This window comes from Lathamus discolor, chromosome Z (assembly GCF_037157495.1).
Source record: "Lathamus discolor isolate bLatDis1 chromosome Z, bLatDis1.hap1, whole genome shotgun sequence".
In the NCBI taxonomy this organism is placed as follows: domain Eukaryota; kingdom Metazoa; phylum Chordata; class Aves; order Psittaciformes; family Psittacidae; genus Lathamus; species Lathamus discolor.
In genome coordinates this window covers 17669084-17696929 of record NC_088909.1, presented here as the reverse complement: position 1 = coordinate 17696929, position 27846 = coordinate 17669084, and the positions used below count along the sequence as shown (strand labels likewise).

At 42.0% G+C, this 27846-nt stretch overlaps 1 protein-coding gene across 5 annotated transcripts; it reads right to left on the bottom strand.

Annotated features, from left to right (window-relative positions):
* Positions 1–346: 346 nt before the first annotated feature.
* RBL2 (RB transcriptional corepressor like 2) lies at positions 347–27072 on the bottom strand. Of its 5 annotated transcripts, none has more exons than XM_065661963.1 (23): positions 26766–27072; positions 25010–25140; positions 23669–23869; positions 21963–22027; positions 17850–17978; positions 14272–14432; positions 14108–14172; positions 13240–13426; positions 11248–11414; positions 10435–10544; positions 9667–9770; positions 9166–9303; positions 8556–8720; positions 7893–8004; positions 7007–7279; positions 6231–6505; positions 5478–5654; positions 5190–5261; positions 4686–4803; positions 3493–3695; positions 2906–3070; positions 1804–1993; positions 347–1571 (listed from the first exon to the last, which is right to left on the bottom strand). In XM_065661963.1, the coding sequence occupies exons 1-22, from the start codon at positions 26961–26963 to the stop codon at positions 1823–1825; spliced, it is 3387 nt and encodes a 1128-aa protein (XP_065518035.1). In that variant the 5' UTR covers positions 26964–27072; the 3' UTR covers positions 347–1571; positions 1804–1822. The 5 variants fall into 5 exon arrangements, with proteins under 5 accessions (XP_065518035.1, XP_065518036.1, XP_065518037.1 ...); XM_065661964.1 differs by having other exon boundaries at positions 347–782; XM_065661965.1 differs by having other exon boundaries at positions 347–1993; positions 6231–6374; positions 6462–6505.
* Between the last annotated feature and the right edge of the window lie 774 nt (positions 27073–27846).

The following is a 27846-nucleotide window of genomic DNA, read 5'->3' as shown; positions in this document are numbered from 1 at the left end:
CATGTTCAGAAGAAACAGGACGACTGAAAGGGGGCAGAGAGAATCCCCTGCTGTGGGACTGAAATGTATTTTATTAATACTTATTTTAGTCATTTATTTCTTTTAGGGTGATTTTTTTAAATTATTATTTAAATTATTATTTAAATTATTATTTAAAAAGTTCAGTTTTAACCTATCGGTTGCAGTGTTTGACTGGAGTTCGTGCAAGCTCCAGTGCATCAAGTGCCTTAAGGAGCCCAGCTACAGGGCTTTCTTGGTATTTAGGTTTTGCACTAACTGGTGCTTTAGGGCCACAGCCTGTTTCTAGCTGTGCACGCATGCTGCTTTTTCACACAAGAACATAGAATTGGGAGCTTATAAATTCTTTATTGAAAAATAACTTGCGATATTTTCATACAAAGTAATGTAACTGGTATCAAGAATTGTCTGACGAGTTCATAAATATTTTTACAGAAACATCTACACGATTTCTTAGCTTCAGCCTTTTTATTATGCAGGCAAGAACAAAAGATGCTTTTATTTTACTTTAACTGAATTTACAGCAGAATTAAGTCCTAAATTTTCTCATTATTCAGAGGAATACAAATCACTTGTAACTCGGAGCTTTTAATTTCTGCTTTCTTACAAAACCCACTATAATCTGGGTGGGCTGTGCCTTGTACACCAATGGTAAGGAGTCAGTGGGTGAATGGTGCTGGTTGCTGGTGTGTTTAATTCATCTTGGAACTATTTTTTTTAATGAAACTGACCAGGTAGTCCAGTGGATGCACCGCTTCCTTACCCTGCTGGAGTAAGCCTGATTTACTTCATTTAAAAACCCAGCCCCACCCCCTGAGCCCTGCCATTTAGCAACAAGCAAACAGGCCAGTGGAGTTTTCCAGAGCTGGACACCACCGTCCTCCTGCCGTGCAAGCCTGGGGGCAGCTCCCAACTTCCTGGGAACAGTATGGAGGCACATTACAAGCATACAAAATTCCTTGACAAAAGCCAGTGGGCTGAATGCGCTGCAGGGATTTTCAGCACCCTTTTCTCCCACAGGGAGCTGCGGGCTGCCCATTGGAAAATAAATACAACAGTGAGCTCGCTTCACTGCAGAGAGCGCTGCAGTCAGCCTCGGAACATGGAGGAGAAAGTGCCATTGGCAATGTACAGCCGAAGAGATCTGTGCCTCACAGGCAGTGCTAATGCTTGCAGCCCGGCCCCAAGTGCTGTCTGCTGCTCACAGCTCAGTCCAGGGCATCGCCTGGCTCAGCCAGTGCCTGACACAACAACAGCAGGGTGGCTTTCAGAGGCACAAACATCCTGACTATGGAAACAATCCACTTGGAGCTTCCTTTGGGGCTCCAAAAGACTATTCCCAGTCTTCCCTCTCCAAGATGAACTGGACTTTCCTATGGATATCGCTTTTAAGCCATTGGTTTTGTGGGGGTCTTTATTTAAAAACAAATGCACTGCTGAGCATGGTGGGAGGTCTGCACCCAGATCTGAGACACAGGAACTTCCCAGTCCAAAGGTGAAGCACTGGTAAAAGCAGCGTGAGGAGACAGGTCAGAGCAAATGTAGGTAAATACCTGACCCAAGGTAAAGAGTGGAATTAGGGGTGTGTTCTCCAAGCAATATAAAGCTCTTCACTGCTCTGCAGCCAAGGCCTAGTGCTGCGCCACTTGCCTTGGGACTGGCTCGGTCACGGGGAAGAGGTGAGCATGGCTAAGGACACGTGCCGTGGCCTGGTGACCCCATGCGCTGGGTGACACAGCCTGGCTGGTGGAGCTGCAGGGAGGGACGGAAACAAGGAAGGAATACCTGTGCTGGAACACTGGGCTCAGTGAGAGCCTCGGTCATTTGCTACATCTTGGAGCCGCCTCAGCAGAGCATTGTGATTTTCCTGGCAGATGCGCTTGGCTGGTGCTTCAGTTCCATCTTCCAGGAGAATACCTCTCTTCTTTGTTGGAGTTTCTCCAGTTCTAACCATGCTGTTAATTTCCTTTAGCCTCTGGGGGGAGAAGGGGGGGAAAAATGTAGAATTAATCTCTCATTATTGTGACTACCTGAATATAAGGTGAACTTGTTTTAACTGCATTACAGTGGGGTCACGTATGCTTCTTTTCTGGAGATCTACACTGCACAAAGTGCTTCCTGTGACAGACCAACCTTCTTAATCATTGTCCTGTTCTCTCCGTTACCAGAGTATGCTGCTGTCTTACTCAAGGAAATTTGCTGTTTCAACACATAGAATCACAGAATGGTTAGGGTTGGAAAGGACCTTAGGATCATCTAGTTCCAACCCTCCTGCCATGGGCAGGGACGCGTCACTCTAGACCATGTCATCCAAGCCTCTCTTCAGCCTGGCCTTGAACAGTGCCAGGGATGGGGTGCTGACAGGCCTTCCACCCGTAGTTATGTTATCTTATACCATAGGTACATGATCTCTATGAAGACTGAAGATGCTTCCCAGGGAAGATTTCTGCTTCGTTCGTGGTACCCAGGGATGATGGGACTCAGCCCATTACACATTCCCCTGGTAAGTCCTCTCATGGTAAGAGCTGGGGGACTTCTTCCCCTCTAGGCAGGCAAGAGGATAGGCCTGTAATTGGTGTTCTCTTTGGATAGTCTCCACACCAAGGAACCCATCTGAAAGCAAAGGCTACCGTTGCTGGCCTCCTGAGTCTTTCTTGTGTTGCAGTACAAAGAGTAACTTTAAAAAGTACACAGTACTCATGGCCACCTGATTGCTTTACAACTTCTTAGATGCCTGAACAGGCAGCCAAGGAGGGTCAGATGAGAAAGCATGTGTTACACCATGTAAACAGAATGGTGCATGGCACAACCTTCTCCAGTTTCACTACCACGAAGAAAAGGTAGAATTAAGGATTTAGAGAAGCAAACTAAGACCTTTTGGCCTCACCTTAGATGGGCTGCTGCTGAAGTAGTAGAAGATCTTCTCTTGAGGAGAGAGTGTGGACTCATTTTTGTGTGGTGAGATGTACACGGGGTATTTGTGGGACAGCTGCACGCGGCGAGGAGAGCCCAACCGCACGAACGGGTAGGGAGAGAGCGGAGGGGAGTCGGTCTGCAGAGAGAGGGAAAAGCACACTGCAAAGCACAGCTTCTGTGAGGTGGTCACTTTCAGCTCAGTTCATTTTTTCCCACTGCTGTCACACCATACACGTTTAGAACAGACCCAAGCTGTGTCATGTTATTTGGCCAGATTGGTGGTTTTTGGGGGTTTTATTTTTGATATACTTTTCTAATGCTGTCTGAGGCTGGCAGCTGACACTGTTCAGTGCTGTCTACTGCATACAGGAGGAAACAGCCAATAGGGACTGACAGTCCTTGGTGTGTTAGCAGCAGAGTGTGTCCTTCAGGTGAATCAATGTCATAAAAATATAATCCCTGGAGTTTGTTTGCAGTGGAGTTAACTAACAGCACTTCACTGCAGGTACAGTAAAAAAAAAAATCTCTTAACAACTGAAAAGCACAGAATTTACTTACTGCATTTGAGGTGTACTTCAGGGCAAATTCTTTGATCTGCTCGATATAGATGTTGTTATAGAACTGTATAAGGTCCCCTCGCTCCTCCTCCTCAGTGTCGCTGTTGGCCCCAGTCAGCCGGGTTGGGGTTGGGGGGGCACTGCTGGGGTGTGGGACAGGCAGGGTGCTGCTGGATCGCATCACGGGGCTGGAATCTCTGCTGCCTGCAATGAGGAGCAGCTCCTGAGCTCAGCCACATCCCCTTCACCCACTCCAGTCGCCTCCACCCAGGTGTTCAGCCCTATGCAGCCACTGCCTTCCCCACCCCGAAATCACAGCACAGCGACCCTGAATCCAGTCTTGTCAGCATCAGCCATGCTGATGTGATTCCCTTAGCAGCTTCCCTTACAGAGAAGCAGTATCAGCTCCGTAAGAGAGCAGTGTGGTGCTGAGGATATGTATAAACACGTTTGATTTCTAACTTCTTACTGGATAAACAAGTGGCTCTTCTGTATAAGCTCAGTCTCATTACAATATTAGCAGAGCTACAACTCCACATTTGTGCTGCACTTTTAACAGTAGCTCTTTCTTGTTGCAAACTGGCACCATTTCAAGTTGGGAACAGTATGCTTTTTTTAGCTCACAGTACCTTGAAAACTGGTGGTAGGAATATACAGTATTACTTCATTAGGTTTTCCTTATAAAGGTTAACTCAAGGAAAATACGTGGGTTTGAATGTCAAGGAAAAGCCTCTAGAGAGCTATCAGATGTGCTGTGGGTGCCTGGTTTGTCCTTGTGTCTGGAGACAGCCAGCTGCTGCAAAAGAAACTACTGCAGCTCCATGACTGTGGTAAGTAAAAGAGTACCTCTTGAGCACAGGCTAGCACGGATTTCCTTCCTTTCTTCAAAGAGGTGTACTCTGTACAGACCGAGCTCCAAGAGCTCAGGCCAGCCACTGTGGTAAACTCTACAAGGAAGCACATGTGGTGATGGATTCTAAACTGTGGTGATGGATTCTAAACTGTCAAAGTGGTGTAACGCTAAGGCTGAGTTACACCAACTCTTACACGGCATCAATATATTCCTCAATTGTGTCCAAGTTTAGCAAAGAAGAACTGTTTGGGATTGAGTGGCACAAAATCCAACTCTTACTTTATACACACAGTTTTGGAAATGGAATTAAACTCGAACTTCTAGACTACAGAATCACTCACTTCTTTCCTTATTCTTCTCTTTACTTCTGTCTGTAGGTGAGTTCTGCTGGCTGCTGCTGTCACTGCTCCCAGAGCGGCGTCGACATCTCCTGCCTTTTATCAGGACACTTCGATATACCTGCAGGGAGAAGGAGGAGCACAGTAAAGGCAGGATGGTCAAGCAGGCAGCTAGTACTCAAGAAACAACTGTCTGCATGATACACTGGCTTTTTAGAAACTCATTATGGTATTGCACTGATGCGTACGGGAGAAAAGACAACCTCCTGAGAGGAGTGTATCCAAAAGGCACTACCTCTGCAATTTTACGTGAAGCTATTTTCTATTTTAGGTTTAATCTAGTATGAAAATCTTTCAGTAGTGCAGGATTTTGGACTAACTGCTGTCTGGTAAGAATGGCTCAACAGTCCGCATTCATTGAATGCTCTTACTTCAGAAAGAGTTCCATTCCTAAAATAGACCCAAGGCATTTAATAAACCATGCTGTTCAATATGAACTGTGCTTACATGACTCTTGGCTTGTGGCTGTGTCCGATAGCAGCGCATAATGTTCTGAAAGGATCTGTCCTCCTTGGTCACCTATGAGGGGAAGGACAGAAAAGGTTAATGGTTTTTCTGTGAGTGTTTTTAGTAGTTTGGGGGTGGTTTTCTGTGATGTTTGGTTGGTTTGGGGTTTTGTTTGTTTTTTTTTGTTTTTTTTTTTTTTTTGTTTTGTTTTTTTTTTTTGAGGAATCGTAATGTTTGAACATTAAGTCCCAGGCAAGCATTTTGTTTGGATTTTTATTTACACCTTACCTTAGCCATTATGTAGATGGCACACATCAGCAGCTGATCCAGGTGTCTGTCCATCATGATTTCAGGGGAGTGTACCAAAGAATACTCAAAACACGTCCAGATCTTTTTCCGCAGCTCATCGGATACATCGAGTTTGACACAAAGATCTCTCAGGCGAACACTAGCTAAATGGTACACCTGGGAAAAGGGAGACTGCTCAGGACCCAGCAATACAGCTTTTCTCACCCGGCTCAATAGCAACTCAGACCTGCACACACCGTGTAAAACTTGTGCGAATGATAAGCCAAAAAGAGTAATTTTTTTTTTTTTTTGTTTAAAAGAAACAGACGTTCTCAGTTCTGGGACTGATTCTTACAAAACATTTGTTTTAAGCTTAAAATCTGAATTGTCCCGAGTACAGGAGGGGCACTGTACAGCCTAAAGCAACTGCTGTGTATTTGATAAAACATAGTGTCTCAAAGGTCAATTTCTTTCTTTTGCAGAGCCTTAAATAAAAAGGACACCTTCAAGTACCTCCTGGACGAGTACACAATCTACCTCACAACTATGGTCTGAGAGTCCACTCCTTTGCTAGTGAGAAGTTGCCTGCATAAGAAAACTACTCTCCAGGTATGTGTATGGATAGACAAAAGGTACAGATTAAAGCTGAAATGGAATATTCTCTTAGTAGTAATAATAATTATATATTTTAAGAATCACTGAAGACTTGCCAAAATACTAACTAAGCAAAACACGAATTGGACAGAAAATTACCTTTCTAAAGAAGAGTGAAAGTGAGCTCATCTTCCGGGGCCTGATGGACGTGGCAGTGGCAAAGGGCTGGGTCTGCCTTTGCTCTCCAGGAGAGATCTGCTGCACGGTGACCTGGCTGGGCAACTGCAGCGTAGCCCCTGCCACCTGGGTGTTCAATGTACCTGTAAGTGCCTGGGCACTGAGGGGCTGAATGGGGCCAGAGACAGCCTGAGCTTGGGTACCCACATTTACCTGGACTGGGAAGAAAGTTATTCCTCCGCTTTCATTGGCGATACCTGTAATTTAAGGAAAAGAGTCTGAAGTAAGAGGAAGTTGTGGGTGGATAGGTGTTTCTGGATGGTTATGGGTTTGTTTGTGTGTTGTGGGTTGGTTTGGGGTTTTTTTGGTTGTTTTATTTAATTTTTATTTTTAAATTCAGTATTTTATAAGCAACTAATTTTATTATTTGTTTGTAACTATATATTTAGTACATTATATATGAAATTGTTTCATCAAAATACTTTGGATTGATCCAAGTTTTCTTATGCTAATTCAACCTCCATCCCTTGCCAGTTCAGGAAGGCAGGCTGGCTGAAATAACTCAGCTTTAGAAGGCAAATGCTGGCAGTGGGAACATCCTTGTTCTGTCTCTAACTTCTGCTCATCTATTCAAACAATTTTTCCGCAACTAGGAATCTTTTTTCTCCACTGGTGTACTGTTCCCCCCTCCTCCTTACTGTGTCCTAATACTCTGATGGGAGCAAGTCCCAGTAATGCTATGGTAGCTTTTCTCTCACCTTGTACTGGTATTGTCACTGTTTGCCCGTTGTTGGCAGTTACAGTAGCAGTTGCCACTGTAACCAGTGTCTGGCCAGGCACTGGGGTTACTGACATCGCTTCAGGATTCATGTTCTGTACAGGCACTGTATTCACCACAGGCTGTTGGGAAACTCTCACTGGAGTGCCGCTTTCAGAGGTATTATCGTTATCAGCAAACAGCCTTCTCCTTGTAGGATTGGCTGTAGGAGAGCTGTATCTGTCATACAGGGTGGTCGAAGGGGATGAAAGGCCTGTGCATTAAGAAACAACAAACACACACACGCATATATATTTAACTCTTGTTGTATAATCACACGTTATACAAATACATGACAGAAATCTAAGGAGTACCAAAATATGTCATGCCCAGCAATTCATGTCTTTGTTTGTGCCTTACAGATTGCTTTTAGAGATGACTTCATCTCAAATAATACTGTTTCATATTTTTCTAAGCTCATGCATTATGTTTTATTTTTCAGAGAACAAGTCTGAGACTTCACATAACTATATATGTAAGAGGAGCTCTGATTGTGGTATAACAGTAAAGCAAAACTGTTCAAGTGCTACTGATAACAACATAAGTAGTGTATATGCTTACGTATTATTTAATACATATGTATGTATGCAGATATACTATGCTGTTCATATACGTAGCTTTCTGAAAACAGCATTTTGTTCATGCTGAAATTAATGAATGCATCACATATCTGTGTGAGCTGAACTAGAAATGCCATGTACAATGTATTTGCAATTAACTGTACCTTGACATTAAAGCAGATTTCTTGCTGTACACAACTTACTTAGATGAAAAATTAAAGCCACTGTTTAAGAAGTGCAAGTATGCTATACTTTCAAAAGCCTTACCTTTCCCTAGTCCTCCAGTTTCAGCACGGACCTCATTTATTCGTCTGGGTGTCAACGGAGAACACACAACACTGTTCCCAGCAGATCTCTCAAAATAGTGAGGTGGCATTACCTACAATATTCATACCGTTAGTAGAGTGTCTCTACCACAGAGTGACTACATAACACATTTTTAAAAGCTTCTATACTACCAATTCTGAACAGCAAAACTGCATGGAAAAAAAAAATGCTGGAAAACTTACCATCGGGCTAACTAAAACTTCGCAGCCATTGTCCTACTTGGATATGGTACTGTAACAGTCTTTCTGTGACTACAATTAAAACTCTACTTTTTACCATGTTTCCTCTTGTTTAGTAACCTCTTCAAGCACAAGTGACTGGTCCAGACCTCCCCTCCTTGGCCATTTTGTTCCCTGTTCTGCTACGCTGTGCAGATACTGGGTGATAATCACCTTGGCTGCATTTCTCCATTTTGGCCATCTCTGTAGCACTGTATATGAGCAAACCAGAGCACACTACAGTTCTGTGTCCTCAGGACTGAGCACCTTGTAGGTTGAAACTAAGATTTGGACATGTAGAGCCTCTTCTTCAAGGTATTACATCCTCTCTCTACTGTCCTGTCTGAGTGGGGAAACTGTGTAAAACATAGAAAGAAGCATTTACCTCTTCACAAGTAGGAACCCTGTTTTCATTTTCTCTGATTCTGTCCCACACTATGGATTCTTGTTTCCAGGCCATGCTTTCCAAGATCTGCTCCTCAATATGATTGAGGTGTTTTACTACTTCCCGACAAAGGCCATCCTCTGCTCTGATGAAAACCTCAATTACCTGCAAGGTGGATAATTCTGATCAATGTAATAGATATGTTTTATGCATTTCTTCTTGAAGAAACATCTAACTCCTGATTTTGAAGGAAGAGGAGACTCTTAGAAACATTAATGCTGCATCACTATGACTCAAGGAGATGCTAGCTTGCACTTTTGCCAGAAGACATATAGTTGTATCTTTCTAAGCAAACACTTCAAGCACTCTTGCAGAACTGCTACAACAGTAGCTTATGATACAATGATAATCCAGCAATTACTATATGGATACATGGATACTGCTGCTGTGTTAAACTGTTAACACTGTGTTAACAGTTAAATGTACAAAACTGCGGACTAATATTTTTTCATTATGGGACAAGGCAAAGCTGAGCATAAAGGGTTAGTGTGTACAATTAACACGACTTACTCGTGACTGGATAAGCATTTCTAGCTATCAAACACTTTACCTTATAAAAATGATACATTGGAATGTCAAATATTTCAGGGATGAATGGGAAGTTTCCAGGTGGCTTGTACGTGAAGGTAATGATCTCAAGGCAACATGCCAGCAGCGATCTATGAAATACATCCTGCTCCAGTATTGCCTGCAAGAGGGTTGCAAATTTTAATGCTTAATTTACAGTGTAACTATAAAATAAAAAAATACTTTCTATTTTTCCTCAGCAGTGAGATTATCAAGCTTACTGAAAGAGATCTTATTTGATAAGAAACAGAACAGACTCTAAAATGAGGCATCTTCAGTCATTAAAAATACCATGTATCTTTGTCTTTACACACACAAATGACTGTGCAGTTTTCTTCCATTCAGTATTTCACAGATTTACCCTCAATCAGCATTTCAGAGATTTAACCTAATTTTACAGAGCTGTATATTGTGCTCTACACTTGGTTTTCTGTATGTATGTCCAACTCTAGAAATGAGGCACAATTTGATTAGTTTTCCTTACAGATAAGTCAGTGTCTCCCAGTCTCTTCCTCTCTTGCTCAATGATAGACTCCAAGACCTTGTAGTATAGCACCTCAGCACGACGAAAATGCTTACTAGCAACATCTGCAGGAATTTTAAGTAGAAAGAGTACTTAGAAATGCGATAAAAGAATTACATTCTATATCTTAAGCTACAGAGATACAACTATTTAGTAGTCTGCATGGATTTCTGTGCTGCTGTGGCTACAATACTTTCAGGACTAAACCACTTTATTTAAAGATAACTTAGGAATTCCTCTCCTGTGCTGGCACTTGGTCCTGAATGCAGAATAGCTTTTTACTGAACTCAGATTTTGATGATGACACCACCTATAAGAACAATCCCTAACATTGCTCTAATCTACGTATTTCAAGCTAAGAAATATGTTGGAAGGTATACTTAAATGGATCCAACTTGCTGTAGGGTTTGTAAAGACTACAATTAATTACTGTCACAGAAATCCACGCCATCACAATTATCCTTATATTTGATCAAGAAGGTGCTCCCCTTAACAGTACTTTTCATTTCTTCTGTAGAACTGAAAGTATCATCAAATTCCAGCGATTTAAGCTAAGACTGATGATAAATTTGCATGCAGGGTTGAAATTTGCCAAGTCTTAAAAATACAGGAAAAGACAAAAATAATAGAGAAGACACTTGTGCTAAAGCATAACCTGTACGGTAGTTACAAGGAATTAGTTTACTTACTTATAGGCATTTTAATTCTTACAAGTAAAATGTTTCCCACCTTTGGAAAAATTACTGAATTCTCCTTCAGTCTGCGTGCTCTGGCAGTATACTTCATGCATTTCTTTTACCCTGTTGGCAATAGATTGAGAAGGATCTCTGGAACATGACCTGAAAATAAAAACATGGTTAACATACTATTCCTGCTCATAAAAAAACAACCAATAACAAACAAACAAACTCAAACTTATTTTTACAATACGATGAAAGTTTGAAACTTAAATATCTTGCAAAACAATATGAACACACCCATAGGTGTCCTAATTGCATTTGTACTGTAAAAGGGCCACAGCATATTATTATTGTATATGCATGTTTTGTTGTAAATATACATCATATGTAAATATACACATCTTTTGTTGATCAGGGACAACTATTTAAACATTTTCCACATGACATAAAAACTGATTTTTAATATATTGTACCTGAAGCAACAGTTTGTCTACATGAAGAATAAATTTTATGTTGCATCTCCTATAGAGGGGGGCCATTTGCTAGTGCTGAGATTTGCTAAGTAGGAAGAAGAAAAGTCTTGACAGTTTGTATTAGTAGTTTATTGTTAGAGATGCTCAGAACTGCTGGGTTTTAAATGTGGTATGTTTTTACAGCCATCAGTCCCTTAAGGACAAGTGTATCTAAATAAAGAGAACAATGTCCTTGATATTTAAGTATCTCTCTAGGTCCTATTTTACTCCATAACCTTTCAAGACTGACTCACATTTCAAATCCCACTGTTCATCAGCATTAACATTTGCTATTAAAACTAAAATTTTTTAAAGAATAGGTTTGTTTGGTAGCTAAACATCAAACTTACCTGAGTATTTGCTCTAGATTTTCACTGGGGGCATTTTTCAGCCCTGCCAGCATCGTGTGAAGGCGGCTTAAGCTGTATGTAGCCATCGAAACAGGTGTCACATATGGATTGCTCTCTTTAATATACTTGCGGCCAGTTAGCGGGGTTGTAATCCTGAGTGATTTGGACTAAAAAGACAAAAAACTAAGCATATAAGTGTGCACTGACAGAAAACTTTAGACACAGGCCATAACCACAGAAGTGGCAGTCCGCAGAATTCTTACTCTGTGTTAGGATATATGCCTGGTAAAAATGGTTGAGTATCAAACAGCCCAAACTAGTGATGTCTCAGAAAACAGCCCCCAGTGACAGGTCTGTCTGTATCAAGCAGTACTATATAAAGGTGAGCAGGAAGGATGTAACCTCACACTGAAATGCAAATACTGGGCAGGAACTGAAACAATCAGGCCAATGAAAAAAACCCTAAACACCCAGCAGTCCCCTCCTACCCCGAGTACAGAAGGCAGGTGTAGCTCATAGGGAAAGTATACTGAGCCAGGGTTTCCTTTTAGCAGGTTTAATGCGTAACATGAAAAGTCCTCCCGATGAGCATTTTAATTCATTTGCATCAGGTCAAGCCATTACATCAAAACTATTTAACGTCAAGGATGTTCCTTCAATGCAAATTCAATGCGTCTTCTAATTATCTAACCACACTATCACTTAACCAAGAGATATTTTCTTTATTTTAATAAATGCATTACATTTTGGTGTCTTTTTACAATAAAGTCGAGCTCCCAATGCTCCTCCTGTTTTTCCTCCACATTCCTAAGTGTGGTTTATTTCTGCCTCCACACGCTGCCAGAAACATGGCTCCCCCAGCTCCACCCTGGACACCCAGAGCACAGAACAGCCTAAGCACTACAGCCGCAAGCTGCTGTGTTGTACAGGCCACAGTGTGTCAGCGCAACAGAAACCTACATGAGTCTGGCATGCAGCACAACTTGGTGGTTGATTTTTATTATAATAGATCAGCAGCAAAGAATTAGCTATTTGCATTATTTTTGCTGATATGGTTACTCTGACCTTTTCTCTCCAGAATATTGAAAGCCATTAACCAGCTCTCCCTCTGGAAAAAGGTAACATACCTATTCAGTGACCTAGGCTGTTTTACCTTTTGCTCTAATTGTGCTAATATAGCTTACACCCTTCTTTATGTGTCTGTCTTGTCTCCTTCCTCCTTCAAGAGAATTTTTCCGTCTTTCAAAACATTCTGATATTGTTTCCATAGGTATATGTGTCTGCATTCTGCATTCAAAGCCAATGACTGGTTTTCAGAAGCTGCTCTGGTCACATGGAAGCTCTGGTAATATTATAGGTCTTCATCATTTTATTGTTCTGAAATACATAGTGTTCTTTATCCTCCCACAGACCATATTCTGTGCTACTTCATTACTCATATATAAAGACGTACCTGTGTATCATGCTTGTAGGCAAGTGAGGTGAAAACCATTCCCTAATGCTTTATCTAAGGCTGTGAACAAATGTAACAGTTACACCTGAAGGACATTTGTCAAAAGAAAACATTGCTTTGCATGTGTTAAACAGGCAACTCTGCATATGAGGCAGAGACTTGAGAGAAAGAGAAGCTGCACAGACAAGTACAGAGAGCCCCAACAGCTGCAAGACAATTCAGTATTGCTGAACAGCTGTGGAGAATTGCCCCTCCTATTGTGCTTGAAAATCTTCACCTAAAGGTCTACCTAAAGGTTCCACTTTAGATAATTACCTAAATATTCTCTATAGTGGATTTTATCAAAGCAAGCCTAAATGCATGGAGAAATCTTGTCCAAACCCCCGAAAAGCAAACACTATTTCTAATCAATTACGAAATCTAATTCACCTTAAACAATAAATACAGTAATTTTTAGTAGCTGCTTCTTGTGATGAGACAGAGACTAACTCATTTTATCCTCCATATAAAACCAGGAGCACAAACCATGTGATACTCACCCTGTCAAAGTGCTGCTGCAAGTTATGCTTCACTTGTACTCTTTCAGCTGTTTCCGTTCCTGAAGCTGTATTTAAGCACCTTGTGAGAGTTCCAATTTCTTCATCTGCGTCCTCCCCAAGAAATATTCGCTCGTCGAGATTTCCTACTGACAAAACATACTCCTCGTAGGCCTTGTTGATGGCTTTGCTACAGCAGAAAGGAAAAGACAGATACAAACCCCTTTCTATTTAGACAGTATTTGGTCACCTGCTTACTGATCAAACACAGTTCCTGCCTCCTGAAGTCTACTTCAGGACTTCCTTTAACCCTGACTTAAGCATTGGAGCTCTTTTAAAGTCTACAATATCTTCAACATGACAGTGACAAAGACATTATTTTCCCATTAGATCTGATGGCCTTCTAGTCAGTATAGCTCCAATTGGAACATAATAAAATACTGAGAACTTATATTTGTCCTGAAACTCCTCAAAACTTACACAGCAGCATAAAATCAAAAACTACGCTTAATATTTTCATATCATTTAAAAGCAAGTAAGTCTTACTCACAGGCATCTCTAAGTTTATAAAGAAAAAAATGCCACCAAACCCATTTTTTCCCTCTCACTTGTCACTCATTCAATGTGCCCCCATTGAGTTATATACAAAAAAATACGGAAACAGAAAATGAAGAACAAAAGAAGAAATCAAGTAATACATCCTGAAGAACCATTCCTCTTTCAAACAGGCCTGTAATGATACATAATATTCATTCATATGCAAGTCAACTACTTGTTACTACTGCTGTTGAGACACAGATCATCCTGCAAATGCAATGTGCTACTGCACAGGGATACTGATGCAAGCCAAACCACAAATCCAATGACTCACAAGCTATCCCCGAAGTTCCCAGGATCAAGAAATCCAGTCAGATTTTCATCTTTTCCTTTCAAAAGCTGTAAGACAATGAAAAAAAGGATGGACGTTTCAGTTCCTAAAAATGTTCTGAATCATCTGAACAGAAAGTTTTCTACATCACAAATTTACTGGCTAACCTTTTTGTCAAAAAGTTTCCGAATATATGGCTTCCAAAAATGTTCCTTTATGCCTTTTGCTTCTAAAACTAATCCGTAATGTAATGAACACAGTTTTTCAATGATGCAGGGAGGATCAGATGATACTTTATAATCCTTACTGTGAAAGTCTTCAGGTAGACCTACAATTAAGAATACTGTATTATTTAATTCTGCAAATCCATACCTTGCTTCCTTATTAAACTTAAATTCTATGCTGTGTAGTCTACACAGTATAAAATTAAAATAAGCTAATTCATTCCCTAGAAAGAATTATTATATAATGCCCATTTTGATAATGTTGTCAAAAATCAATTTTGAGTCAGAGATTTAAAAAAATTAGATACCGAGTGATAAAAATTAAACATGCCAGTTCTAATAGCAAGTTGATCAAACACTTGTGAACTGTAATATTTAGTCAAATAAATTTCAGATAATGGTCCCAGTTCACATCCAAACCACTACAAAGCAAATGCAAATACTGCACAACACTGAAACTGAACTCTAAGTCCAGAAAAAATTGCATCAGAAATTCAATGGGAACTTCTCACAAGTCATTTGCAGTCACGGTTATCAAATCAACCTATATTTCCATTCTCTTAAGAACAAGAGCGGCAGCAATCCAGAAATGAGAAACAGTCACAATGTCACGCTCATTTTTGAGCACTGGGTCTTCCCCAGCTGCTGCCTCACAGGAACTCTCCAGTCCGACTGTCCCCAACAATACCGTGCCACTACGTGCTCTTTCACTGACACCAAAATGTCATTAACTGGCATTTTTTACTTGGGAACTCCTTTCAATGGTTATTGCCATAGTAAATTAAATTCTTAACTTACTATATTATTAACAGAATTCATCAGTCTGTTATGCTACAGGAATAGAAATCTGTATAGCCAGTTGCAGAAAATCTTAATTCCCAGATGAAATATCAATCAATATTGTTGGATTTATTCTTGATCACATAGATTCATACTTGTCGTGGTTTAAACCCAGCCACAGAGCCTGTCCACTCGCTCCTCACCCTGTCTTGCCCTCCCCCTACTCGCAGAGGGACAAAGAGGAGAATCGGAAATAATGCAACTCCCACGGGTTGAGACAAGAACAGTCCAGTAACTAAGGTACAACACAAATCACTGCTGCTACCACCAATAATAATAATGATAAGGCAAATAACAAGGGAAGAGAATACAACACCTCAACACCAGCTGACCCAAAACTCACCCCACCCCACCCCACCCTACCGAGCACTGACCGATACCTCGTCCAACCCTGCAGTGTCCTAGCCCTTCCGGGTAACTCTCAGTTACATCCTGGGCATGACGTGCTGTGGTATGGAATACCTCTTTGGCTAGTTTGGGTCAGGTGTCCTGTCTCTGCTTCCTCCCAGCTTTCCCTCCTCCCTGGCAGAGCATGAGGCTCAGAAAGTCCTTGGTCAGACTAAAACATTTGTGTTATCTGCTCTGTTCCCATGCCGAAAGTCAAAACACAGCGCTGCACCAGTGCTACTAAGAAGGAGAAAAATGACTGCTATTGCTGAACCCAGGACAGTATCCACCCCTTATTCCATACCATTCATGTCATGCTCAGATCCCACATTTTCAATATACCATCACTCTTATCTCAGTGCACTCTTATCTTAGCACATGGACCAGTCCCTATAAAGCTGCTGAGTCCATCTGGTCCATGATGGCAGGCTCCACCTCTTGTAACAGTCAGAGCAGGAGAGGCTGTGTGCAGTGTTCACACTCATGAAGAACGTGGGCAACAGTGTCCACTGCTAAGTCCACCCCTCGATCATGAGTCCATCTTTATGTTGCATCTCTGCCCTGATGGCTTGAAGTGTCATGGGCCCACCAGGCTCAAAATAATTCACTGTCCCCTTCAACAGTTTCTGCAGCTTGTTGCTGGGGACTCCATGCAGCTGCCTTCCATCTCCAATGCTTCCAAAGCACTGGAGGGGCCCAGTGGACCAGATACTTGCTCATACCGTCCCACACACACTGCTACTCATGACTGTCCAGGCCTGGGGAAAAATCTCCTGCTCCTCCTGTATCATCGTGTAACTCTAGACAAGACCCAAACCTGACTCTGCTTAACTTTTGAGATCAGACAAAATGGTCGTGGGTAGAACACACTCTGTGTGTGTGCCATCATGCTGATCCCCATCACAATCAGTAGGCAGCTCTCAAGGGTACCCAAAGGCCATTCAAAACCTTCAGAACTCTCAAATGGTGCTGCTGTGCTTGTCACTGGGGCTGGTGTAGCTGCTGTGCTTGCCGGCTCTCCCACCACCAGCTTCTCTTTTCCTGAGTGCAGATCTTCCTCCTCTGCCTTGCTAGGAAATGCTGCGTGGACTTCTGCATCTTCCTGCCGCTTGGCAGGCGGCTTCCGGGGGATGCTCTCGGCCGTCGCGGGGCTGGGCTCAGCTGCGAGGCGAGGCTCCTCTGCCACCTCCTCCCGCTGCTCAGCAGCCGCCTCCTTCCCGGCCTCCAGCCCCGCTCCGTCCCTGTGGCCACTCTCCCCGGCTGCTTCAGGCGTCGCAGGCTCCCGGGGCCGCTCCCCCTCGGCTCCCCGCAGCATCACGAGGATGGAGGTAAGGACAAGGGCCAGGACGTTGAAGAGCAGCGGGACGGCCAGGTACAAGTCCACCAGCACGTCCATCCCACTCTGCTGCTGGAGCCCGCCTGTATTACAAGTCATTGCCATAAAGTACAGTGAAATAAGAACCTTAGCCCAAACCCCCCATCTGATAAACACCAACACAGCAAATACCGGCTCTAAGTAATGGACAGCATTCTGAAACTGTGAGATCAAGAGAAACAGCTTTGAGAGCCAATAAATCAGCATTGTGACGAGTGGCTATTAAGCCGGTCAGATCTGTCGTTATCTCAACCCTTCGTGCCCCACAGTGGGCACCAAAAAGAACTGTCATGGTTTAAACCCAGCCACAGAGCCTGTCCACTCGCTCCCCACCCTGTCTTGCCTTCCCCCTACTCGCGGAGGGACGAAAAGGAGAATCAGAAAGAATGCAACTCCCACAGGTTGAGATAAGAACAGTTTAGTAACTAAGGTATAACAAAAATTACTGCTGCTACCACCAATAATAATAATGATAAGGCAAATAACAAGGGAAGAGAATACAACACCTCACCACCAGCTGACCCAAAACTCGCCCCACACCACCCGACCGAGCACAGACCGATACCTCGTCCAACCCTGCAGTGTCCTAGCCCTTCCGGGTAACTCTCAGTTACATCCTGGGCATGACGTGCTGTGGTATGGAATACCTCTTTGGCTAGTTTGGGTCAGGTGTCCTGTCTCTGCTTCCTCCCAGCTTTCCCTCCTCCCGGGCAGAGCATGAGGCTCAGAAAGTCCTTGGTCAGACTAAAACATTTGTGTTATCTACTCTGTTCCCATGCCGAAAGTAAAAACACAGTGTTGCACCAGCTACTAAGAAGGAGAAAAATGACTGTGACTGCTGAACCCAGGACAATACTCATCTCAGTAGCCTTAAAAGTTGTTGCAGACTTTAGATAAAGACAGGGTTTTTTCAACATACCATTAAAATTAGGATTCAGAAGTTCTTTACGGTTTGGACACTGGAGAGCATTTCCATACACTAGATCCAACGCACATAACAAGAGATGGTAGGAATTGACCAAGTCATCGCTGATCATAGGAAAATTACCTTCAATATTAGAAAGACATAAACCATTAATTAAAATTAGCATTGATTTAAAACTTTTTTAACCAAGAAATTGTTGATATTTGCATTATAATCAATAACAAGAATCTTGGAAACACAGACTTTGGTGACTGTAAGTATCTGGATAGAAACGCAGGTAGTAAAGCAGACACAAACTTGATAAAATGCAGCAAATACAATAGTGAAATACTTATGTTTTCAGGAACTGCAGCAATTGTGTAGGAACTCAAATAGTTTTGAAAACAAACCTCCCCAAAACATTGATAAATGTGATATTGCAGACTCCCTTGTTCACAGTAATCTGATAACTCAGTGCATAAATTACTTAAAGCAGCATGAACTGTATCATGCAACTGCCTCAAGGGAGAAAAAATTGTTACCCAAACAAGCCCCAGTCTGGCAGTGCTATGTCCTTCAGCAGATTCTTACTCTGTCTGCCTGAAGGAGAATCTTGGTCTAAAAGTGTATGAAGGGGAAGAATGTGCTACAACTGAGACTTGCCTTTTCCCCAGTTTTGCATTGTGTAAAGCGCTGCAAAGAACCTTAACTTTTGTCAGGCTACACGCTCATGTCCAGATATCCTAAAACAAGTGCTGCCCCTCCTATGATATCTCCCATTCTCCAGCATGAATCTGTATTTGACTCAAAGTCATGAGATTATTTCTCTTTACCAACCTGTTTTCTTTACAAAATTTTGGTGGGGGCATGCTCATCATAAACAGCAATAAATTTAACTTTATTTCTCTTGTGCTTTATGAAAGAGTTAAAATGTATATCTCTCATCTGGTTTACAACGTAGCTTTGTTTCATATAACTCTAAAGTGTTTATTATTTTCCTGTAGAAAAGAATCCTTGTAACCTCTTCACTCTCTTACCACCTTTCACAAAGGTTATATGCAGATTCATTACTCTCTACCAAACTCATTTAGGTTTATGATATTCCTTTAGAGCAATGGCCATACCTAAAAACAGGATTGTAAAACAAACTGTACCATTAATAAATCACAATCCCATTAATTCATATGCACAGCATGATTTTCTATCACTCTTTCAACACTAGTAACTTTTCTACTCTTACCCCTCACCCCCCAGGTATGATCCAAACCACTTAGCTAAGCCCACTATGAACAGGTTTAAATCCTTGCAGAAATCTATCATATTGTAATAAACTCACTTAGAACACATTAAAATATATAGATGATTAAAGAATCTTTCTAATTTACTATTACTTTTCTACCAGTAACATAGCAGTTTGTTCAAATTTATACTCAATTTTCCAATTCCATGCTTGTAAAAAAAAAAAAAAAAGTAATTTCAATGCAGATAATTGGAACTATTTAAAATAACGAAGTCTACATGAAATTTGAATCAAATGTACAAATTTGTCAGTTCTTTCCAAGTCATGAAAGGTTCAAAACAAAACAATGGAAGTCCTAAACACAACAGCAAAATTTAATCAACAAAAATCTTAAAGTAACTCACATAACACAGGTTCACTTTCATAACCATTAATTCTAGCATCACTGTCAGTACAAAATCTAATTTTACAGTACCAGTAGTTTCATAAAAATAGTGACATTTCAAAACAGCTTACTACCACTCCCCTCCACAACCTAGTACCAAACTAGTAGCAAATAATAAAACAGCTAAAGTACTGCTAACCAAACCTGCTATCTTACTCCGCAGAGTACACCAGACGTACGAATGAGACCTGCACTTTCTGCATCTGAGAAAGTGAGCACAATGATCTTCAGGCTTACAGCAATATCACAGAGACAAGCCTGAACTTGCCACAGATGTGCGGTTGCTGTGATAAGCATTACTGCCAGCCACAGCGAACAAACCAGGAATGCTTAACGCCTTAAATGGTTGACATTTGGCTTCCATTTTTGTGCTGCCACATTTTAATAAATTTACCACTAGTCACTTACTAATTTTAAAGTCTGTAATTACTGTAAATTTCACTTCTTCTTGCAAAATTTAACTGGATATGTTATCAAGATGGCATTCTCTACAAAGTTAATTTGTATGCCTGAAACTGCTCACTAATTAACATGTAGTTAGTTGGTTATCTTGTTACTCAAACATATCAGCCAATAATTTAGCAATAGGAAGATGCCTGAAGACCCTTTGCACCTTGTCAACTCTCCAATCAACCCAAAGAAATGGGGGTTTTATAGAAGGGAAAAGCAAAGTCTGTGAGTTTTCAGCCGACCTACTTGTTCTCTCAGCTGCCTAACTGTGCTGAAGAGGGGAAGTCCTGACTGACTGGAAATAGAGTACAGTACTAACTCTCCTCTGGACTTGGTGGATATGAATGGGCATTTCATACTACTGGAGAGAGCTACTCTGGATGAAAAGAAAAAAAGAAAAAAAGGAAAATCGTGCTGTGTTTCAGGGTTTCAAGCAACAGAACTCTTCAGGAAAAATCTCTCTTCCCCAGTAAAACAGAATTTGCAGCCTATTGGAAAAAGGCATCTTCTATGTTCAGTACAGTACTCATGCAATACCACACGATATCTGTACAAAGATATGATGTTGGGGTCTGATAGTATTGCCAATAACTTTTCCGCAAAGGAGCTGCTGGCAACCCTCTGCAATGTGACACAGCGTAGAAAGAAAGGTTAATCTGTGTTGAACAAATAATACTATTATTTGCAGATAATGCAATATTATGCCAGCCTGCTCTGTCCTATCCTCAAAATCAGCCAATTACAGAAATCACAGCACACTGCAGGGATCTGAGCACCAATTCCCTTTTAAACTGGAAAAAAGCCACCCCAGCATATACCTCAAACCCAAACCCAAATTCCTTTAATCCTTTTCTTTGTAGAAATTAAGCTATCAGTTTTCTTCTACTAGAAGTTACCTTATAAAAAATATAAAAAGTCTCTGGAAATGTATCAATGGACCTGAATGTACAAAGACTTTCTTTAAGTGAGGAATACAAATCTTGTCTTTATTTCCCTCAAAACACTACCTTACACAGAATTCCCAGTGAACAGTCATCTATGCAGTATGTGAATAAAGCCCCAGGTATACAGAAGCCCTTTTTAAGATGCACGTTCTATGAGGAAAGACTTCATACTATATGTGATATGACTAAACAACTTCAGCCTAAAATAGGCCTTAATCCTGTTTCTTCCTGAGGCTTTTTCTCCCACCAGTCATTACCAAAGAAAAACTGCTGAAATACGCTGTTACTAGCTTTAAGACTGCTTTTACAATAAAGATTATATACATATATTACAATGTATTGTTTGTTCATCACATTATTCCTACATAGTATCTAGAAGCATATTAACAGAGGATCCCCTTAAGTGTTCCAAAGGATTCTGAGTCCTCAAGACAGTCGTTTACATATATACTGCTATGTCCAAAATGCAAGGGAAAACCATCCTTGCCAGACAGGCATCTGCAGACCTATTTAGTAATGCATATGTTTACTTGATACAGTTGATGCATGCTCATTTTTTAAAAAAGGCAGGGAGACAAAAAGGCTATTAAAAGAATAAGAATGCTCTCTGTGATACTAGCATGAAGTATACACACCTAGAACTGTATGATGAATTTATAGTAAGTTATAGGAAAAAAAAAGTATCCCAGCAAACATAAATATATACCTTACTGCACCTTACTTACACCTAAATATGAATTAACTAAAATTCTAAGCTACCTTTTTCCCTTGGAATTACAGCATGAATCTCCACAACACTGGAAACTTTGTAAAATACTCCACATAAAAGCTACCACAATATTTGGACATACAACTCAGTTGTAGTGTGGTCAAATATACAGCTGGGGAAATTAAGACAGAATACATTCTGTTTTCAGGCTGTTCTATGAAGGCCCTTTCTCCATTTCTGAATTCAGAAATGCCTGCACTTAATTCAGTGTTTAAGGACTGATATAAGGCAACAAATAACAACCAGGTTTGTTACATTTAATGCCTTTCAAATCTCTTACCTTTTGCATGAACAAACAGCAACCAACAAAACTGGAAAACTTCTGTCACGGTACATGGTTGTCGTCTTTTGGGGAAAAATACAGCAATAAGACAGCCAATAAGCTCAACGAATTAAGACAGCTAGAACATCATACAACATTCAATCATTCTAAAAGAAAATTAAGCTTCACTGCAGTGTGGCCAAAATCTTACACCCTTCCCACAAAAACCTGACTAAAGTTAATAAAGTAAGCTGTGAGTTGGTTTAGTACAGACACAGGTGGAACCCCAGTCAGCCTGCATGTAATGACCCAAATGTCACTACAACAGACCAACAGAGCAGATTCCACTAAAACCAGTCCAAGACCTAAGCAGAAAATCATTGTAAATTTAATGTTAAACATGGCTGGCCTAAATGTTTTCTTTAAGGCAAAATTGTGATCTTATTTCCAAAGAACAGATAAATATCCTAATTTAAAAACTACAGAAAAAGTTTTTTCTGCTTTTTGACACAACAAATGGTGCATAGAGTCAACTGTAATATTTTGACAGCCAGAGCTGAAATTCCTTCTTCAAAAGCATTCTAAACAACATAAGCAGGTATATGTTCTTGGAGGAACACATTACACAGTGTGTTGATGTTAATACACTTGTCACAGGCAAAACTTTCAGAACTGTGTGTTCTCAAGAATATCATCTCTGCACTAACAAAGCATTTTGTAAAGGGTTTTATATAGTATAGAGTTTTGAAATACATTAAATGATTATCAGAACCAAGTTCCCCTGGCGGTCTTTGTTTAAGATGCTTTCAAATAAAATATAACTCATTTCATGAGACTCATTCATAAATGAAATGTTTTACACCTCTTGAAGATCTGTTATTTCTTAATACTGCCACGTACACCATACTAGACTTCCTATTTCACACCTATGCTAGGAAATTTGCATTGTGTTCTTGGTAACATAAAAATCTTGACAAAGTAATCAACTCATACAAATTTTTTTATTCCACTCCCCCCAAAACAACTGGAAACTATGCTCAAGTATTTACTACGTGGATTTAAACATGAACAAAACCCTCTCCCCTAGCACCAATGTTTATAACTCCATGGCATTCCTTGTTTCCATGTAACAGGTTACTGGAAGTGTTGTTTCATATACCGCAGCTCATCTCCAGAACAGCAAAGCATTAGAGCAGCAAAGATGGCATTAGAGATATGTTGGTCTAATATTGCATTGCTTTTAAAGTGTAGTTGCTTAATGTACACTGTGAAATAGGCATGTCAGCCTCAAAACCAAGTAGTCTTTTATCACATTTTCACTGTAAGACTGCATTTACTATTAAATTCTTTCATTGAGGCAAAATCAACTAACGGTGAGGATATTCTTTTCAATTTCGCCCCTGTTTTGTTCAGCTTTAATCTTTTATTTTTTTAAATTTAGTCACTCCAGCAGGTTATGTAAAGAATGGTTTAAATGTCAAAATTAACATACACTTCACCCCCAAATCAGTAAGCACCATCTTCCAGCTTAATCTTCAAAATTACTTCATGATTTACCATCCAAGCTAGCCACTAGAGGGGCTTACTCTTCCAATTACAGAATAGTAATAAGCTGTATATTTCTATGAAAATGCACTCAAAATACAACTAAAAACCCCATGTAATTTCATTACATTTTTGCTCTATTCTGCTCTAAAATCAGTCTACAAATTACAGGAACATACCTCTGTTTCCTCCCTCTCTGTTGACGAGGTTGATCTTCTTGAGGGTATCTGAAAATGTCCTGAAAAATGGGCTCGTATTTCTTAAAAATGACAGCAGAAACAGTGAAGTTTCTCTCTAATCTCTCAGTTCGTTCTCTGAATTGGGCAGGGAGATTTGCCATGTCTTCCCACTTTTTCATCTTGTTAAAAAACTCGATCAAGCTGAAAATGCCAAACAGATTAAATCTGAAAGTTTTGGGCTATTTTTGAGAAATATACTATTCGCTTTCTAATAAAATTGCAATTTCTACTTCCTAAACTACCAGTAAGATGGCAGTACTGCAATCATGATAACATACACAGAGCCCGCCATAAACATGACAGCTCGCAAAATATTTTTAGATCTTCAGTTGATTACTATGTTAAATATGTTTCACAGTTCTGGTTTTTCCTCACAAACACACAATCAGCTCCAACAGATTACTCTAAAAGCAGATTTCCCTAATTTTTCTGAATAATGTGTTAACTTAAATAGAACAAACTTTGAGTTCTACAGTGCTCAGAAGATTCTGCAAAGTATGAAAACCCCTTGAGTTTCAGTACATTTCACTTCATAAATCTGGCTTTCATTTATTTTTCAGTCCTTTATCTCTCCCACTTTTTTGGAGTTACTAATCTTTGACAGCCCACATCACAGAAATAATTTATCCACATTAAATTCCTGAATTTCTAATTTTTTTATGAAAAAGAAACATTTCTGTATTATGTAAATCAACAACAAAGCTCCAACAGTAAAGGAGACAGGGAGCAAGACTGCAAAAGAAGATTCTTCTTTAATTTTTATCTAATCTGCTAAATTGTTACAATACAATCAGACTGCTAATAAATACAGTAAATAGTTTCAGGAACATTTTATTCAGTGCTTTATGGACACAAACATGTGATATAAATTTTATCAGATTCTGACACCACTTTGGTTTCATAAAGCAAGAACATGTAAAAAGTGAAGTCTTCTTCCAAAAAGTATTTTCACAGCCAATTAGAGATGGTTTCTCAGGTGAGAAGCTCACACTTTGCACACTCTTCCAAAACAGACTATTTTCCAAAGAAAGGTTTCTTTTGCCTTTAAGAAAGGGAAGTGATTTTGAAACCAGTGTTTTCACAACATAGTAATGACCAAATGGAATTGTTCTACTTCCATGGCAATGATCTGATAACACAAAGATTCCAGTGATATAAATTCTATCTTTAAAAGCAGGAAACAAGACAGATGTTTAACATTTGTTCTCAATTTCTAGATTTTGCAAGCTGATAAGCAGTCTTTGAGACCTTGTAAGTGTTTAAAAATGAACAAAAAGTTACCTCTGTTCTGAACAGCGCAGAATTCTGGTTAAAGATACGTAATTTCCCTCAGCTGTCCCTTTGCTCACAGTGGGAACTGCTTTTCTGCAAGCCACATACAAGGCACACGCTAGCCAGTGCAGATCATTTCCCTGTGAATTAAAACATCAAGCATCTAAAAGACTTCACTGAGAAGAAAAACATCCTCTTCAGCTATGAACCCAACATCACGAAAAAGGACAGGACTGTGTCCTAAAGGAACGAAGTTCAAGCAGTGACAATATTGAGCTGCTGTTTTAAAGTTCTGTTGAGCTACTCTATGATTTTAGCTACAACAAAACTAAACTGATACTTAACATTGAACTATGTCAAACCTAAAACTGCAGTTACTAGTTACCTACATAAATGTCACTCTTGATCCAAAGTTAACAAAATCTTTTTACTGTAGCTCTTCTCCTATCATAACATTCTGTACTGCCTTGGTGTTAAGAAAAAAATACATACAAAAACTACAGCTCCTTACAATCAGAACATTCTTCCCTGAATAGACAGTAGGAACAGAAAAACATAATTTCCTTTTTTTTTTTTTTCCTGTATTGCACAAGAGAACTGTTACTCAACCTGTACTTCAAGGCAGACATTAATTCCAGTTAAAACTTTTTAAATCTTTTTCTCTCTCTTCGGTTATACCCCAATGTTTTAACTGGAGAAGGCCAGTGAAAAGAGGGCGTGTGGGCACAGAACACTGAATTCGATGCTGTGGGTTTCTTAGGCTACGTGGTATCCCGGGGCCAGATGAGTACACACTTTACAGACAAACACAAATGCTCTTCCTGAGCTTTCCAGCCCGTTTCCGATGGTTACAGGCAGCGTGTGACAGAGGCGCTTTCAGGCCACAACACTTCCTTCCTCCACACAGCTCCAGGCACCGAGGGCTCACCACCCACTCCCCGCCCGTGCGGAGCCTCCTGTAGCTCTGCGTTGAGAGCTGCCGGCTCATGGGATGGGAAGCCCTGAAGAATCCCAGATGACTCCAGAAATTCATTGTAACAGCCGCCTTGATGTTGAAAACCCCACCCGGTAACAAGCATCTCCCGATCGCAGCGGCTGCGCCACTTTGTGTTACCGTTTTAAGGAACGATGTTACAAAACCTGCACGGGGCCGTGTGCCACGTTCACAGAACCAAATTTACTGTAACAGCGCTGAAAGCACCTACGTGGGCAACTCAACAGCTACTGACAAGCGTCCACTGAGACAACTAAAGTGCCCTGGTAAGCGGAACAGCCGCAAGACCCCAGCGATACGATCGCTTTTAACACCTTTCCCCGGCAGGGACTCAGGACCACGGTATTTCCCACTTGCAGAGCCGCACACCGCCGCTGCGCGGCTCCCCCGCAACCCCTGGCAGCAGCCGCCCCTGCGCGTCACAGCCGGGGCCGGGAGCGGGGCAGCTGCGCTCCCCGGCGGGCGGGCACCGCAATAGCGGGAAGCGATGTCCCTCAGCGGCGCTCCCCGCGGCTGAGGAGCCCCCCCCTGCGGTCCGTGGGCTCAGCGCCCGGCCGAAGCCGCGCTGCGGGGCAGGGGGCGGAATGCGCCCGCGCTCGGCTGCGGGGTAACGCCCCGACGGCGCCTCACCGGGGGCAGTGTGAGGGAGAGGCCACCACGCCTCGAGGGCCGTCCCCTTCCCACCCCCCCCCTTAACCCTCTCCCTCCCTCTCGGCTGCCCGCCCAGCGCCGCTCGCCTCCGCGCCGCACCAGTGCCTCGTCGCGCCTCACCTCCAGGGTGTAGTTGCGCTTCATGCTCTGGTAGCTGAGCCAGGCCTCGGAGCGGGCGCGCTCGTCCATGTTGAGGCTGCTGCACAGCTCCTCGTAGCGCTGCCGGGTGTCCCCCTCCTCAGCCGGCGGGGAGGGGGCTGCGGCCCCCGCGGCCCCCCCGGCCCCCTGCTCGCCATCCTCCTCCTCCTCGCCCGGCATGCCGCGCCCCGGCGCTAGGGGGCACCGCTGCCTCTCCGCACACTGCGCCTGCGCCGCCGCCCCTCGGGGTCGCGACGCGCATTCGAATCCAAACGCCCCGGCGCCGGGCCCCGCCCCCGCCGTGTAACGCGGCCGCTCATTGGGAGGCGGGGGGGCACAGGGCCCGCCCCCGCCCTCAGTGTACGCGAGCGAGCGGCCGCAGCCCCCGCCCCGCCCCGGGCAGCGCGCCGTGCCGCTGACGTCAGCGCGCACACGTCGCGCGTAACTGCCGCTGTGGGGGGTGCGGGGCAGGCCCTGATCCGTGACCGGGTGTGAGACGCGCAGGGGCACCACACACGTGGCGCCGGTTAACCGCTCACGAAGACAAGCACAATGGATGCAGAGCTCTGCTAAAGGCTGCCGTGTAGAGCTTTCACACGGCCAAGTGTAAGCAACGACAAACAGGGGAAGAGTTGTAGGCAGTTATGAAGGAAAAAAAAGCAACTTTAAACCGAGGGCACAAAATGATATTGATTGATTTGTGATAGTAATCACTTATCTCCAATTCAAAGCTTTCAAACGGCTGTGCACATAACGAAGACAACTGGATACCAGCGGGTGAACAGCAGCACAGGTGGGAGATACAGAGAGCTCCTGAGGCCCTGCATTTAAACAGAGGACTCCGCAACACACACCTTAAAGAGAGATGGTTGTAGAGCTGGTACACGGGAATTAAAAGAGACCAGTAAAACACTATGTACTGTTAAAAACAAATTTAGTGACTGTTTCCTTTTGTTTTACATTTCTAAGCCATCAACCATGAGGTTCAGGGGAAAAAAAGACACGCGTCAAAGGTTGGTTTGGCTAACACAAGCTGGTTCCCAGGTCTCCAGTGTGCATGCTT